This window comes from Schistocerca piceifrons, chromosome 1, assembly GCF_021461385.2.
Source record: "Schistocerca piceifrons isolate TAMUIC-IGC-003096 chromosome 1, iqSchPice1.1, whole genome shotgun sequence".
In the NCBI taxonomy this organism is placed as follows: domain Eukaryota; kingdom Metazoa; phylum Arthropoda; class Insecta; order Orthoptera; family Acrididae; genus Schistocerca; species Schistocerca piceifrons.
In genome coordinates this window covers 960,813,650-960,830,142 of record NC_060138.1, presented here as the reverse complement: position 1 = coordinate 960,830,142, position 16,493 = coordinate 960,813,650, and the positions used below count along the sequence as shown (strand labels likewise).

Here is a 16,493-nt window from a genome sequence, read left to right as displayed (position 1 = left end):
GATCCACTCATGTCAGCTTTCAGACATATATCTGTAAGCTCATTGCCACATTGCAGCATACTCACAGCTGTGAAGGTGCATTGGGGCAAGGAGCTGGTGATTAAGACATCTGGCATAGTGAGTCTGTGAATTCCCACTGTGCTTGTGAGACTTGTTGAAACTCGAGCGCTGTTTGTCACAGTGCTATGGCAACGAAAAAGGCATGCTACAAAAGTTCACGGTAGGAATGTACATTCTATACTGGATAGAACCACATTTAGCTGGGGTAGTTCTGGCTGGGATAGTTTCAAGGTTATTTTGTGGCCATCAGTCTGAAGACGTGTGATACAGTTCTCCACATTACTCTATCTTGAGGAAGCACCTTCATCTCCAAATAACTACTACAATATGCAACCATTAGAACTTGCTTACTATATTCGCCTCCTGGTCTCTCTACAAATTTTGCCCCAATTCTATTCATTTCTTTCTCATTAGCAATGCAATCTACCTGTCTAATCTTCAGCAGTTTGCTGTAGCACCAATGTTCTAAAATATCTATTCCCCTCTTGTCTGAACTGCTTCAGGTTTCATTTCCATACAAGGCTACACTACTCCCAAGTCCCTTCAAGAAAGACTTTCTAACACAAAAATTTATATTCAGTGTTAACAAATTTCTCTTCTTGAGAAACGCCTGTCTTGCCATTGCCAGTGTACATTTTTTATCCTCTGTTACTTTCAGTGTCTTATTTCCTAATCTGATTCCTTCAGTATCATTTAATTTAATTCAACTACATTCCATTACTAGTGTTTTGCTGCTGTTGTTGTTGTTCATTTTTTATCTTCCTTTCAAGACACTGTCTATTCCAGCCAAACTGCCCTTGCAAGTCCTTGTCTACCTCTAGCAGAATTACAAAGTCTTTTGCAAACCTCAAAGTATTTATTTCTTCTCCCTGAACTTTATTCACTTCTCTGAACTTTTCTTTGATTTTCTTACTGCTTGCTCAGTGTACTATGTAAGTTGATTAAGTTGATAAGAGTTGTGTACAGAATTTTTAATAACCTTTTCTCCTTGCCTTAATCTTTGAATTACAGATAAACTCTCCAGCTTTTCATTTTCTGTTGCAGGTTGGAAAGATATCCTTATTTCTGCTGCTGTTGATTGTGCAAATGAAGACAACACACCATTATGCCGAGAATATGAAATTATGAAATACCCAACTGTAAAGTTTTTTGGTGCTAACACTAAGGCAGGTGACATTGGTACAGAAATCGCAAAAGGAAATTCAGCAGATGAGTTAGTACATAATGCTATTAACATGCTAAAAAAGGAACAAGCTGATGGAAGAGGTTTCAATTGGCCTAACATTACACCATACAGGTAAATTTACTGTCATTACATGGTTCTGCGTGATACCATTTATCTGAGTGATCTCAATAAAACTTTGATTAGTAAAGAAAAATGTCAGTAGGCTAAAAATGTTTTGAGCTTCTACTGCACTGTACTGTGAGATGCACATTTAACATCTATAGAAGGAACAGTGTGAGATGGTGCAGGTAAGTTCAGGAAGAGCAGATTCCAAATCCCTGTCCAGAAGTCCAAATTAAGATTTCATGTGGTTTCCCTAAATCACTAAGGGCTAATGCCAGGGCAGTTCCTTTGGAAAGGATATGATCAATCTACCTTCTCATCCTTGTCTTCTCTGGGCTTGTGATCTATCTTTCATGACATTATCTTTGACAGAATATGAAACCCTTACCTTCCTTTCCTCTCTAAACAAAGAAGTTAAGAAAAAAAATTGACAATGCTATTCCAGCAGTGGAAACTAATTTGCAGGCTAACAGAATACCAAACTGGTTGCCCTTTCAGATCTTGCTCTCAAAGATGTCATTTTTTGGTAGCTAATAAAAAAGAGTGATGGAATCATAAATCACCAATCCACTTGGAAGAGCACAAGGATTTGGTGAAACAGGAACATTTTCTGACATGTTTAGGTGTGAAAACCATGGTGGTTGAATGGTGAGCAGGTGAGCACAAAATAGAACTTCTGGTTAATAATTGGACTCAAGGTTACTACCTTGTCTGGCTTCATACTACTGAAAAAAGAGAGGAAATACTAGTAATTAGAACCTATATCGTAAGCTGCATTCCAAAAAGGGCAAGAGTAAAGGTTTGGTGGAGGATGAGAGTGGGAGCAAAGTCATAAACATAAATTTTTAATTTTTTCATTTCACCCTTTTTTGTCATTGCTAGAGTCTGTTGGTATTTTACTGCATTCTGCCATTTCGTAAAATACTGCTATTGATGATTCATTCACTCAGGAAGTATGTAGTAACCATCAGAATCCAAATTTTACTATTTCATTTATGTGCTAATTTATGTAACTGATTCAGTGTAAAGGAGACTCATCGGTGTAAATTGTTTCTTTCATCATTGTCATCATTTTTCTGCTGCAGCAGTTGATGTTGCAGATAAGACTTCTACAACTTTTTTTCCTATGGAGCTGTTGTTCATTTAATACATTTTATTCATAATAAGCCCGAGGGGGATCTGCAGGGAACTATCCTTTTCAAATGCCTGCACCTCTTATAATCTTACCCTCCCTCACATGACCAGTAGATTTTCACTCTTCTAAATAATTGATTCGTTTCATAAGCTTTGAAAGGAGTGCCCACTAATCACTTATTCTGTGATACTAACAATATTCCAAAGAGTTTACAAAACAAAAAGAGTTTGCAAACTTTCTTGACAAAAGAATAATCTTTACTGAGTTATATCATTATTTTGTAAATGAATCCAGAAATAAATTTAATAGTTAGCATCAGATTGCATAATTAATAATAGGAATTTTAAGTATGCCAGATATTTTATAATTTCAAATATTTCTAAAAGAAAAGTAGTTTTAACTGTACATACAGAGTTAATACATATTGATTGTAATAAAGTAATTTCTTTTTATACATTTTAGCCTGAAATATACCACATCATATACAAAATCATATGAAATTCTTTTAGTTAAACTGCTGAGTTAATATTAACCTATAAAAGATTCGCTAAAATATTGTTGGTATCGATTACTTCTGTTGAATAAAGTTAACAGGGTGTCCCTTTACACTGTACAACCACTTCAGTTATGGGTCTCCAAATGCTGTTTTCTAATTCTAGCTGTTGTTGAGTGCTACACTTGCTCTAATTTTGTTTCCTGGTGGCAAAAATGTAGGCTCTTCTTTTCTGTTGCCTGGAGACAGTTCTTATTTTGTTTAGTAATTGTTGTTGATTTTGGTCCGTATGTTAGTGGAGGTAGTAGGCATTTTTGTAAACCTTGAGTTTAGAAATTAGTGGTAATGTTGCAAGCCAAAGTACACTAAACACTCACTAATTTGGTCCTCAGTAGTCCTGCCTCTCAGTAATCTGGCCCACATCAAGCCTTTAGTCACTCAAGCGGATGTTGGATGAAATGCTGTTTATGACATCAAAAAGGAAGGTGGTGATATTCAACAGTTGTTGTTGTTGTTGTTGTTGTTGTTGTGCTCTTCAGTCCAGAGACTGGTTTGATGCTGCTGCCTGTGCTACTCTATCCTGTACAAGCTTCTTCATCTCCGAGTAACTTACTGCAACCTACATACTTCTAAATCTACTTAGTGTATTCATCTCTTGGTCTCCCTCTATGATTTTATCCTCCACACTTCTCTCCGATACTAAACTCGTGATCCCTTGATGCCTCAGAATGCGTCCTACCAACCATGCCCTTCTTTTAGTCAGGTTGTGCCACAAATTCCTCTTCTCCCCAATTCTGTTCAGTACCTCCTGATTAATTATGTGATCTACCCTTCTCATCTTCAGCATTCTTATGTAGCACGACATTTCGAAAGCTTGCATTCTTTTCTTGTCTAAACTATTTATCATCGATATTTCCCTTCCGTCATGGATACACTCCATACAATTACTTTCAGAAAAGACTTACAGACACTTGAACCTGTGCTCGATGTTAACAAATATCTCTTCTTTGGAAATGTTTTCCTTGCCATAGCCAGTCTACATTTTATATCCTCTCTACTTCGACCATCATCAGTTATTTCGCTCCCCAAATTGCGAAACGTACCTACTGTAAATGTCTAATTTCCTAACGTAATTCCCCCAGCACCACTTGATTTAATTCAACTGCATTCCATTATCCTCATTTTGCTTTTTTTGATATTTCTCTTATATCCTCCTTTCAAGACACTGTCCATTCTGTTCAACAGCTCTTCCAGGTCCTTTGCTGTCTCTAACAGAATTACAGTGTCATCAGCAAACCTCAGAGTTTTTATTTTTTTTTCCCTGGATTTTAATTCCTACTCCAAATGTTTCTTTTGTTTACTTTATTGCTTGCTCAATATACAGATTGAATAACATCACCCAGGCTACAACCCTGTCTTACTCCCTTCTCAACCACTGCTTCCCTTTCATGCCCCTTGATTCTTATGACTGTCATCTGGTTTCTGTACAAATTGTAAAAAGCCTTTTGGTCCCTGTATTTTACCCATGCCACCTTCAGAATTTGAAAGAGAGTATTCCAGTCAACATTGTCAAAAGCTTTCTCTAAGTTTACAAATGCTAGAAACGTAAGTTTGCCTTTCCTTAATCCATCTTGTAAGATAAGTTGTATTGCTTTTATAATCCAATATTTCCATGGAATCCAAACCAATCTTCCCTGAGGTCGGCTTCTACCAGTTTTTCCATTCGTCTGTCAACACCTGCTTTCTTTGGGATTGGAATTATTATATTCTTCTTGAAGTGTGAGGGTATTTCACCTGTCTCATACACCTTGCTCACCAGATGGTAGAGTTTTGTTATGGTTGGCTCTCCCAAGCCTATTAGTAGTTCTAATGGAATGTTGTCGACTCCCGGGGCCTTTTATTGACTTATGTGTTTCAGTGCTCTGTCAAACTCTTCACGCAGTATCGTATCTCCCATTTCATCTACATGTGTGCTCTTCCATTTCCATAATATTGCCCTCAAGTACATCGCCCTTCTGTAGCCCCTCTATATCCTCCTTCCACCTTTCTGCTTTTCTTTATTTGCTTAGGACTAGTTTCCCATCTGAGCTCTTGACATTCATACAGATGGTTCTCTTTCCTCCAAAGGTCTCTCTAATTTTCCTGTAGGCAGTATCTATTTTACCCCTAGTGATATATACCTCTACATCCTTACACTTGTCCCCTAGCCATCCCTGCGGAGCCATTTTGCACTTCTTGTTAGTTTCATTTTTGCATTTTTATATTTTCTCCTTCATTAGTCAAATTCAATATCTCTTCTGTTACCCATGGATTTTTCTAGCCCTCGTCTTTTTACCTGCTTGATCCGCGGCTGCCTTCTCTATTTCATCTCTGAAAGCTACCCATTCTCCTTCTGCTGTATTTTTTTCCCCTGTATTTGTCAGTCGTTCCCTAATACTCTTTCTGAACCTCTCTACAACCTTTGGTTCTTTCAGTTTATCCAGGTACCATCTACTTGAATTCTTACTTTTTTGCAGTTTCTTCAGTTTTAATCTATTGTTCATAACCAAAAAATTGTGGTAGGAGTCCACATCTGCCCCTGGAAATGTCTTACTTAACAATTTAAAACCTGGTTCTTAAATCTCTGTCTTACCGTTATATAATCTATCTGAAATCTTCCAGTGTCTCCAGGCCTCTTCCACATGTACAACCTTCTTTCATGATTCTTAAACGAAGTGTTAGCTATGATTAAGTTATGACTGTGCACAAAATTCTACCAGGCGGCTTCCTCTTTCATTCCTTATACCCAGTCTATGTTCACCTACTATTTTCCTTCTCTCCTTTCCCTGTTATCGAATTCCAGTCCCCCATGATTATTAAATTTTTGTTCCCTTTTACTAACTGAATTATTTCTATAATCGCATAATACATTTCTTCAATCTCTTTATCATGTGCAGAGCTAGTTGGCATATAAAATTGTACCACTGTGGTAAGTGTGGGCTTCATGTCTATACATCAACAGTATATAGCCCAAAAGGTGAGCGAGTTGGGAAAACGGAAGGTTATGCAAAAGATAGAGAATGAGAAACTGGTTGTAGCTGTTTATATGTGGTTCATGCAACAACACAGTACAAGAATTCCTGTCAGTGACCCAATAATGAAGGAAAAAGGATTTGCGTTTAACAAAAAACTTGGTGGCAGTAACTTGTTTGCAACAAGCGAGTTTTGGCTGTCAAACTGTTAAAAAACGATATGGCACCCAGCAGCTGGCAGTCACTGGGGAAAGTCACTCAGCTAACAAAAAATATGCAGAAGTGTTTGTAAAGAATATACAGACATGATAGAAGAAGAAGATTTAACTGCTGATGCCTTGTACAATGCTGATAAAACCAGGTCTCTTTTACAAGGTGCTTCCCTCAAAAACATGAGCTGCCGAGAGTGAGATGTAAGCTATACAAACAACAGAAACAGCACATAATGTTCATGGTGAGTTATAATACAAATGGGAGTCATAAACTACCACTCATACTCTTCGTCCAATCAAGCCTTGGAAGGCCCAACGTTACGGACTGTTTGCCATGTCATCATCAGCCGAGAGGTGTCATTGAATGTGGATATGGAGGGGCATGTGGTCAGCACATGCTCTTCCATCCATTGTCAGTTTTCGTGACTGCAGCTGCTGCTACTCAATCAGGTAGCTCCTCAATTGGCTTCACAAGGGCAGAGTGCACACCCCTTACCAACAGCGCTCAGCAGAACCAGGTGGTCACCAATCCAAGTGCTAACCAAACCCAAGAGTACTTAATTTCACTGACCTGACAGTAACCGGTGTTACAATTGTGACAAGGCCATTGGAAGCCTACACTGGTCATAATGATTGGGAAAGCCTAACTTTCCCATTGTTTACAACACAGCGATAGAAACACACTTTCAGCGCAACATTGTTCTCAGATGATACCTTGGATGGACAGAGAAATACTCTCTTAGTGCTTCCACAAAACATTTGTACCAGCTGTGAAGAAGAAGAAGAAGAAGAAGAAGAAGAAGAAGAAGAAGAAGCCTTCCACTAAAAGCTACCCCAATAACTGACGGTGCTCCCGGTCACCCATCTGATGTGACTGGAATGTCTGATGGTATGCAAGCACTCTTTCTTCCTCACAGTGTGATGGCCCTGATTCATCCCATGGACCAGGAAAATTTCAGAATCAATTAAACATCGTCTTTGACATGTGCTATTTGTCTCCTTGCTGAACGAATATGATAATGACTCTGCTGCGACAGTATTGTAGTGTGGAGAGCAATAAACTTATGTGATGTTGCTTTCCAAACAGCAGAAGCATGTGATAAAGTAGAGACCACTGGCATAATGAATGGCTGGAGAAAAGTGTGGCCCTCGATTAACACACAGTTGGAGCCAGTGCTGGGTGACAGTGATGCACCAGTCTACTCAGAATCATCATTTTCTGACACTTTGTATGTTAAAAAATTTCACAAATTTTCAGGAGGCGGCGAAATTTATGAATATGATGTTGGAAAGTGGCTGAATTAGGAAATCTGTGAGATAGACCAAACTTTAATAAATGAAGAAATAAAAAAAAGAAGCTTACAGAAAAATAATGGTGAAAGTGGTGAAGAAGAGGACATAGGAGGAGAGAGCATGAAGATTTCTCATAATGCTGGTGCTGAAGCTGCAGATACCTTCCTGAAGTACATTATGCAACAACAAGATATATGCGGTACCAATGTAATGCTTGTAAAGCAGTTGCATGATCAAGCATGCTACCAACGCTTATCAACATTGTGATGACTAAGAATCAGGACATGTCTCACCATCAATGATACTGCTCACTCAAGGATTAAATTTTTTATGAAAAAAAATTAATGTATATTTGGATGTAATAAAATATAGTCCTTATGTGTTTAAACCTAATTTCAGACACTCTCAATAATCTGGCAGTTCTGCTACTCTGGAATCCATATGTGCTAGGAATGGCTGGATTAGCGAGAATGTAGTGTATTTGACTTGCTGCTTGGTAAAATTTGGAAGCCTTTTTGTATTCTGTTCCCAAACTTTTGGATACAGTATTATATAGGGAAACAATGCTACCCAAGTACTGCTTGGCCACCAATTCTGTCTTTCCATCTCTAATTATTGGATGGGCTGTTGCAAGGTTTCTACTCAACACCTAGCTAACTGTCTTGGTTTTGCTGATTTTAGAACCATTTTGTGAATGCTTCATGCCAAAATCTAATTTGGTCTGTACCTCCAGATTTGTCTTGTCTTTAACCATTACTTCATTGGCTATGATGATGATGATGATGATGATGATGATGATGAAGAGAAGTGGCAAAAGACAACCTCCTTGTTAGGCACCACTCATATTTTCAAATGAACCTGACCTTCCTCTCTGGAGCTGTACCAGACTTTTGGTTTCATCATATAATCGTCTTAATCACTTAATGATAACTGCAACTTTCTTATGCATCAGCTGTTCCCAATATGTATGCATGGTAGGTGGTTATGGGCTTTCTTCATTTCCAGAAAACCAGTTATATATTTTTTATTTTTCTCCCAGCGATTCTTGCACACTATCCTGTGGCAAAAATGAGGCCAGTAGTTAGTAGTCTTTGAGGCTTAAAACTACATTTCTCCTTCTGTGTATAGATTAATGGCTTTTCTTGTTTTATTCTTAGGGATGGACTCAGATATTTAGTCCACAGGATAATAGTTACACCTCAGTAGTTTGTGCTCTTATTTCTATCACTCTCGTAAAATAATGGAATGATGACTCCTTGCTTCCATTTGTTAGGTACTGGATTTCTTATTTCCTAATTATGTTTAGGACTTTGTACAGTCATTGTTGACCAATCTCTCAAAGTGCTGTGATCATTTATACAGGGTGAGTCACCTAACGTTACCGCTGGATATATTTCATAAACCACATCAAATACTGATGAACCGATTCCACAGACCGAACGTGAAGACAGGGGCTAGTGTAATTGTTTAATACAAACCATACAAAAATGCACGGAAGTATGTTTTTTAACACAAACCTATGTTTTTTTTAAATGGAACCACATTAGTTTTGTTAGCACATCTGAACATATAAACAAATACGTAATCAGTGCCATTTGTTGCATTGTAAAATGTTAATTACATCCGGAGATATTGTAACCTAAAGTTGACACTTGAAGCCTCCGACGTTCAGTTGCGTGTTGTAACAAACGCGGGCCACGGTCGGCGAGCAGCATCTGCAGGGACATGTTTACATTGACGACCGTGTTTACGAGTGTGGCTGTTGTGCACTGTTGTGGTTTGGTCTAGCTGTCGCAGTGTACGCATGTAGCGCTTGCTGCTATTGTTATTCTGCATTCGTCTCCGCACGCAGACCAACTGTAGTACAGCGTGTTACCAGACGTCTGTGATAGTGTAGTGTTGTAGGAACTGTGACCATGGTGTATTCGAACTCTGAAAAGGCGGAGATGATACTCATCTATGGCGAGTGTCGATGAAATGCAGCTGAAGCCTGCAGGGTGTATGCAGAACGGTACCCGGACAGAGAGCATCCAACGTGCCGCACATTGCAAAACATCTACCGCCAACTGTATGCAACAGGTATGGTCGTAGCACGCAGACGGGTCCGTAACAGGCCCGTCACAGGAGAAGCGGGTGCAGTTGGTGTGTTAGCTGCTGTTGCCATGAACCCACACATGAGTACACGGGACATTGCGAGAGCCGGTGGACTGAGTCAAAGTAGTGTCATGCGCATACTGCATCGTCACCGCTTTCACCCGTTTCATGTGTCGCTACATCAGCAATTACATGGTGATGACTTTAATCATCGAGTGCAATTCTGTCAATGGGCATTAACAGAGAATGCGTTGCAGTTCTACCTGTTTACCGATGAAGCGGGTTTCACAAACCATGGGGCAGTGAATCTACGGAACATGCATTACTGGTCAGTGGACAATCTTCGCTGGCTCAGACAGGTAGAGCGACAGCGACCGTGGACTGTAAATGTATGGTGCGGAATCATTGGCGACCACCTCATTGGTCCTCACTTCATTGCAGGGGCCCAAACAGCTGCAACATACATCGCGTTTCTACAGAATGATCTGCCAACATTGCTCGAAAATGTCCCACTGGAAACGCGTCGACGTATGTGGTATCAGCATGATGGTGCACCTGCACATTCTACAATTAACACTAGGCTGACCCTTGACAGGATGTTCGACGGGCGTTTCATAGGACGTGGAGGACGCATAAATTGGCCAGCCCGTTCTCCTGATCTTAAACCTCTGGACTTCTTTCTGTGGGGTACGTTAAAGGAGAATGTGTACCGTGATGTGCCTACAACCCCAGAGGATATGAAACAACGTATTGTGGCAGCCTGCAGCAACATTACACCAGATGTACTGCGGCGTGTACGACATTTATTATGCCAGAGATTGCAATTGTGTGCAGCAAATGACGGCCACCACATTGAACATCTATTGGCCTGACATGTCGGGACACACTCTATTCCACTCCGTAATTGACAACGGAATCCATGTGTGTACGTGTACCTCACCCCTCTTGGTAATGTACATGTGCGCCAGTGAAAAAGACCAATAAAAAGGTGTTAGCATGTGGACGTAATGTGCTGTTCCAGTCTCTTCTGTACCTAAGGTCCATCACCGTTCCCTTTGGGTCCCTACGTAATTCGGTGCTCTCCGATACACACGATCGAACAGCGGAGGAGTGGTACTCAAGCGTCAACTTTAGGTTACAATATCTCTGGATGTAATTAACATTTTACAATGCAACAAATGGCACTGATTACGTCTTTGTTTATATGTTCAGATGTGCTAACAAAATTAACGGGGTTCCATTTAAAAAAAATGTAGGTTTGTGTTAAAAAACATACTTCTGTGCATTTTTTTATGGTTTGTTTTAACCAATTACACTAGCCCCTCTCCTCACGTTCGGTCTGTGGAATCGATTTGTCAGTATTTGATGTGGTTTACGAAATATATCCAGCGGTAATGTTAGGTGACTCACCCTGTATACTGACTTCATATGATCCTGAACTGTTGTTTTCAATTTTAGATAGTGCTTCCTCAACTTAATCAAGTCAATCTACATGCCTTTACATTACTAGATCCATACACAGGAACGTCATCTGCATTACAGTTTAACATAGTACAATCTGCATCACAGTTTAAACACAGTATCATCTGCATTATTTCATTCCCTTCTTGCTTCCGTTTGTATTTGTGGACTACTAATCTAAAGAACTACTGTAAAGATTTTGATCTGGTTTTGACTAATAGATATATGGATTCACAAGGAAGATTAGTGATGGGTTTATAGGGTAAAGGGATTAAGATTAGTGTATACAATTCATTGGGAATTGGCTGAACTATGATGAATTAAAGTCCACCACTACTGTGAAAACAATGGCATTGCCATCTAGTGGTACAGCTGCTGCAACTCTAGACAGCAGCAAAGCTTGAGCAGAATCCGAGTTTGGCCAGGTAGTCTAGCATGTGCCCAAAAACTGAAAGGTCATGGGATCAAATTCTGATCAGATCATGGATCATTCAATGTCATTTAGCTTAGCATTTAATTCTGAGTGATGCGAACATTTGCCAGATGCAAAACTTGGTTCAGATTCCATGTGATACTGTAGACCTTATTTTCCCAGAGCAGAATCGAAGTTAAGTATGGTGGTCTAGTGATGAAGCAGGGGCTTGGTAACCAAAAGGCCATGGGATCAAATCTCCATTGAATCACAGATTTTTCTCTCTGTTACACAACCTAGCAGTCACCTTTCAATGATGTGGCAATTCACCAGAAACTAAATGCATTTTGGATTCTATGTTAAACTGTAGGTCATCTTTTTCTGGTTGTATAGCTGGTTAGGGAGACGCAAGTTGCTGAAGTGATGTCCAATTAAGACTTGCACTAGAACACTAAGCCACACAAAATTATTATTACCAGAATCTGCCCATGTACACATGTATGTTCTCCTTCTGTAAATGTTATAAATTAAAGTCCCCTGCCATCATTTTCTGTCTGTATGTGAAGGCTGATCTCAAGAACTGCTGTAGGGATTCTGATAATGTTTTCACTAATAGATAAGTGTATATAATTTATAAATATTTGGTACAAATTAGCTGAACTGTGATGAAGCATTGTTTAGCATACCTGACTCTGTGCAGCCTTTGGATTTTTTCTTCTTGGGTTATGCTGCTGTGGCAGAACTTTCTGGCTCTGCTTATTTCGTATCTTAATTTCTGCAATGCCTTGTTGCAGTTACAAGATACTCCTTTATAAGGGCCTCACATAATAGATATCCATGTTTCCATTGTTGCATGTTTAATTACTGACAGTTCTTGTGCTTGAAAATCTACATTATCAGCCAGCCAGATTCCCAGAGGATGAAACACTCATCTCAGTTCTTCGCAGCTAGCCATAATATTGTCATTGCATGCACATTTTCTGTGGTGTTCTTAGGTTCCCCTTCCAATGGCATATGTGGTCACTTAGTATTATTCCACACTCAACCTTCCATCTTTCACTGACTCTCCCTTCATAAGCTGGTGGATTACATAGTGTATCCATTACATCTAGTTTGAGGTTAATGCTGGCTTTTGTTGTTGCCTTCGAGGGTCAGTAATCAGATGACTATGCCACAACACAGATTTCCCTTTTTACTTGTTGACTCATAGGAAATACAGTCCGAAAACAAAGCAAGTATGTTACAGTACACTTGTTCGCCCACTGCTTGAACACTGCTCACCGGTGTGGGGTCCATACCAGATAGGGTTGATAGAAGAGATAGAGAAGGTCCAATTGAGAGCAGCGCGCTTCATTACAGGATCATTTAATAATCACAAAAGCGTTACGGAGATGATAGATAGTCTCCAGTGGAAGACTCTGCAAGAGAGATGCTCAGTAGCTCGGTACAGGCTTTTGTTGAATTTTCGAGAACATACCTTCACCAAGGAGTCAAGCAGTATATTGCTCCCTCTTATGTATATCTCGCGAAGAGACCATGAGGATAAGATCAGAGAAATTAGAGCCCACACAGAGGCATACAGACAATCTTTCTTTCTATGAACAATACGAGACTGGAATAGAAGGGAGAACCGATAGAGGTACTCGAGGTACCCTCTGCCACACCGCCAGGTGGCTTGCGGAGTATGGATGTAGATGTAGATGTAGACTACATCACTAAATTGAAAATACATGAAAACCAGAACAAAAGCCTCCTTTCTAGTTAACATTTCCATGTAGATTATTTGCTCTGAGCAATACCGTGATGTTTTTTTTGTTATTGTAATGGCCACATTAAATACATTGTTGGTCATTCCAAAACTGATACCTCCTACTTTTTATATTGACTTCAAATAATGGAGTCAGATTAGTCAGATTATGTTGATGTAGTACTAATTTTTGAATCTTCCTACTAATATCCTGTTGGTTTTGTTTTCTTATGACAGCAGCTGCATTAGGGCAGATCTCCAAAATAGTGTTAGACATTGAGGTGCATATAAAACAGATATGTAGAACACTGATTTATAACATTTTTATAGACACTGCTGAGGCTGAAACTATTAATATGTACCCAATTGCTAATGGACTATCTGATCATGATGCATAATTATGGAAATAAATGGTAAGGGATCTTACAACGTTGGGGCAGGTTCAAAGAATTATCCAGAAGATACATAAAAAAAAGGCCATGGGTAAGTAAGGGTATTAAAATTAAATGTAAGAGGAAGAGGGAAATTTATATAAAGGCCAGAGTAAGTCAAGAGTCAACATTACTTTGTACTACAAAAAATATTGTGGTATTTTCAGGAAAGTCACTGAAGTATCAAGGAGTATGCATGTCCTAACATAAATAAATGATACAGGAACTAAGATTAAAATTATACGGGACATTGCCAAACGGGAGACAGGACAGCCAGTCATTGTGCAAGATAGCCGTTAAACTAAACAATAATGTAGTGGGCTGATAATTCACAAGTTGCAAGTACATTTAACAGCTAGTTTCTAAATGTAGCATGAAAAATAGGATTATATGTTTCAGTTGAAGAAGTAAGAGAATATATTAAAAAATTCATTCCACAAAACTTAAGCAACTAGAAGTAACACCAACATTCTTCACTGAAATTAACACAGTTATAAAATTCTAAAAAACAAAAGCTCATGTGAGGTTGATGGAATTTCAAACAGAATTCTGAAAAGTTGTTCCAGCTTAATAATTAGTGTAATGCACTACTGGCACAGGAAATTTTTCCAAACAGGCTAAAATATGCGTTTGTTAAACCAATTCATAACAAAGATGACAAGACAAACCAAATAATTAACAATTATTGTCCAATTTTCTTACTGCCATCTTTTTCCAAAATGTTTGAAAAAGTAATGTACTCAAGTGTAGTTGCATCACGTAAGTGGAAACAATTTACTTAGCTTATCACAGTTTGGCTTCCAGGAGGATTGCTCAACTGAGAATGCTATTTATACATTTGCTCTTCAAATAGTGCAAGTCTTAAATAATAATATATCATCAGTTGATATTTTTTGTGACATTTCCAAGGCTTTTGACTGTGTAGATCATGTTACTCTCTTAGAAAAACTCACATTTTATGGAATTGATGGCTTTATGCACAGCTGGTTTGTATCATACTTAATGAACAAAATACAGAAGGTTGTGCTGAATAATTCAGACAATGTCAGAAAGGTAGAAAATTGTAGTGTCTGGGGATAGATCACAAAGGAGTCCCACAGGGCTATTTTGGGTCCACTCATATTCCTCATACAAGTTGACAGTTATTTATTATATGAAATAAAATCATCATAACTTCTGATGGTTTGCATTCAGATGTTCAAACTGTACAGTTGGCCACTGGGCATGATGGGAGTTAGTATGCGCTGAATGATTTTGTTTAGCAATGAAGCCCACTTTCATGTGGATGGGTTTGTCAATAAGCAAAACTGGCACATTTGTAGGACTGAGAATCCACATTTCATGATTGAGAAGTCTCTTCCCCATCAACGTGTGACTGTATAGTGTATGGTGTACAGTGTATGGTGCAATATTCCTCGATAGCACAGTGACCACCGAATGCTGTGTGAAGGTTTTGGAAGATGATTTCATCCCCATTATCCAGAGGGACCCTGATTTCAACAGTATGTGGTTCATGCAAGACGGAGCTTGCCCCCATTGAAGTAGGAGAGTGTTCAATGTACTGAAGGAGCACTTTGGGGACTGCATTCCATGTAACCTTCAGTGAGCAAAATTGGTACATTTTGCAGATGGTACTAGTCTTGCAGTGAATCTCAGTGAGAGAAAGCAATAGAAGAGATGGTAAATAATATTTTCCAAAGAATTATTAAGTCATTCTCTGAAAATGTATTCTCCCTAAAGTTTGGAAAAGAAAAAAACACTACATTCAGTTTTGTACAATAAGCAGAGTCATACCAATAATTGATGTAGAAAGTGATCAGGAGTCAGTAAATAGAGTGGAGTAGAATGCTGCAAATGTTTGGGTGTATATATTGATGAAAACTTGAACTGGAAGAAGCATATTACTTAGATTCTCAAACAGTTAATTTCAGCTCTTGTGCTCTTCATATAATTGCTTATTTCAAAACAAACGTATCAACCTCCTGACATATTTAGTACATTTCCACTCAGTAATGTTGTTTCCTTTAAAAGCTGGCTACTCTGTGTCTCATACCGTTTTTGTTTGCAGAGTCATATCATGCACTGAAAAAGATTTCTTTTACCTCTGTAGAGAGCAGCGTACTTTTAGTGAGTTGTGTGCTATTGTATTCCCCATACTCCTGCCCAGTTTCTGCTACACTCCTATCTCACTGATCACTTAACCTGTTTTAGATACAGTGCTACTATATTTTCAGGACAATTTGGGTAGTTTAATATAAGCTTAGATGAGAACAGTGCACTTCTCAAGTTTTTGTGCCTATGTTGTTTCTGTTTTGAGAAACCTGAAAATGCAAACTAAACTGCATGTTCATCAGAGAATAAGGAAGTTATAAAACATTCATTCCATTTCTTTTATTGCTATGCTATCAAATCAGAAGAGCGTTATCCTCACTGAAATAAAAAAGTTCTGACGATTATGGTTCTTGCATGTGTGTGTGTATCTCATATGCGAGAACACTACCCTCGTAATTCTGTTTGATCATACAGTTCTTATCCAAACATAAGGAGCTGTGACAGGATACTGTCTATTCTCACATACTTTCACATAAGTAATAATTCATTAACCAAGGAAAAAGGAGAAAATGATTACTATCCACTTCACTTAGGGAGACTTTACCTAGGAATTGTGTGTGCCAATTTCCAGCATGCTGCGTGCAAATATGCCACCTCACAAAGTCACAATACATGAAGGTAAGTGTAAATTTCATGGCCATGCAAATCTCAGCCAACAATGCCACAAAAACCGAAAGAAATTTATGTTGAAGAGCCAAGGAAACTGGTACACCTGTCTAATATTGTGTAGGGCCCCCATGAGCA

General features: G+C 38.8%; 1 protein-coding gene across 1 annotated transcript in view; it reads left to right on the top strand.

The window, feature by feature from the left end:
• LOC124713975 (sulfhydryl oxidase 2-like) overlaps positions 1 to 16,493 on the top strand; it is a 63,695-nt gene that overhangs the window by 34,556 nt on the left and 12,646 nt on the right. Inside the window, exon 2 of the mRNA XM_047243025.1 lies at positions 1,105 to 1,357. Within this exon, the coding sequence (XP_047098981.1) occupies positions 1,105 to 1,357 (253 nt within the window). The remainder of the gene's footprint in view (positions 1 to 1,104; positions 1,358 to 16,493) is intronic.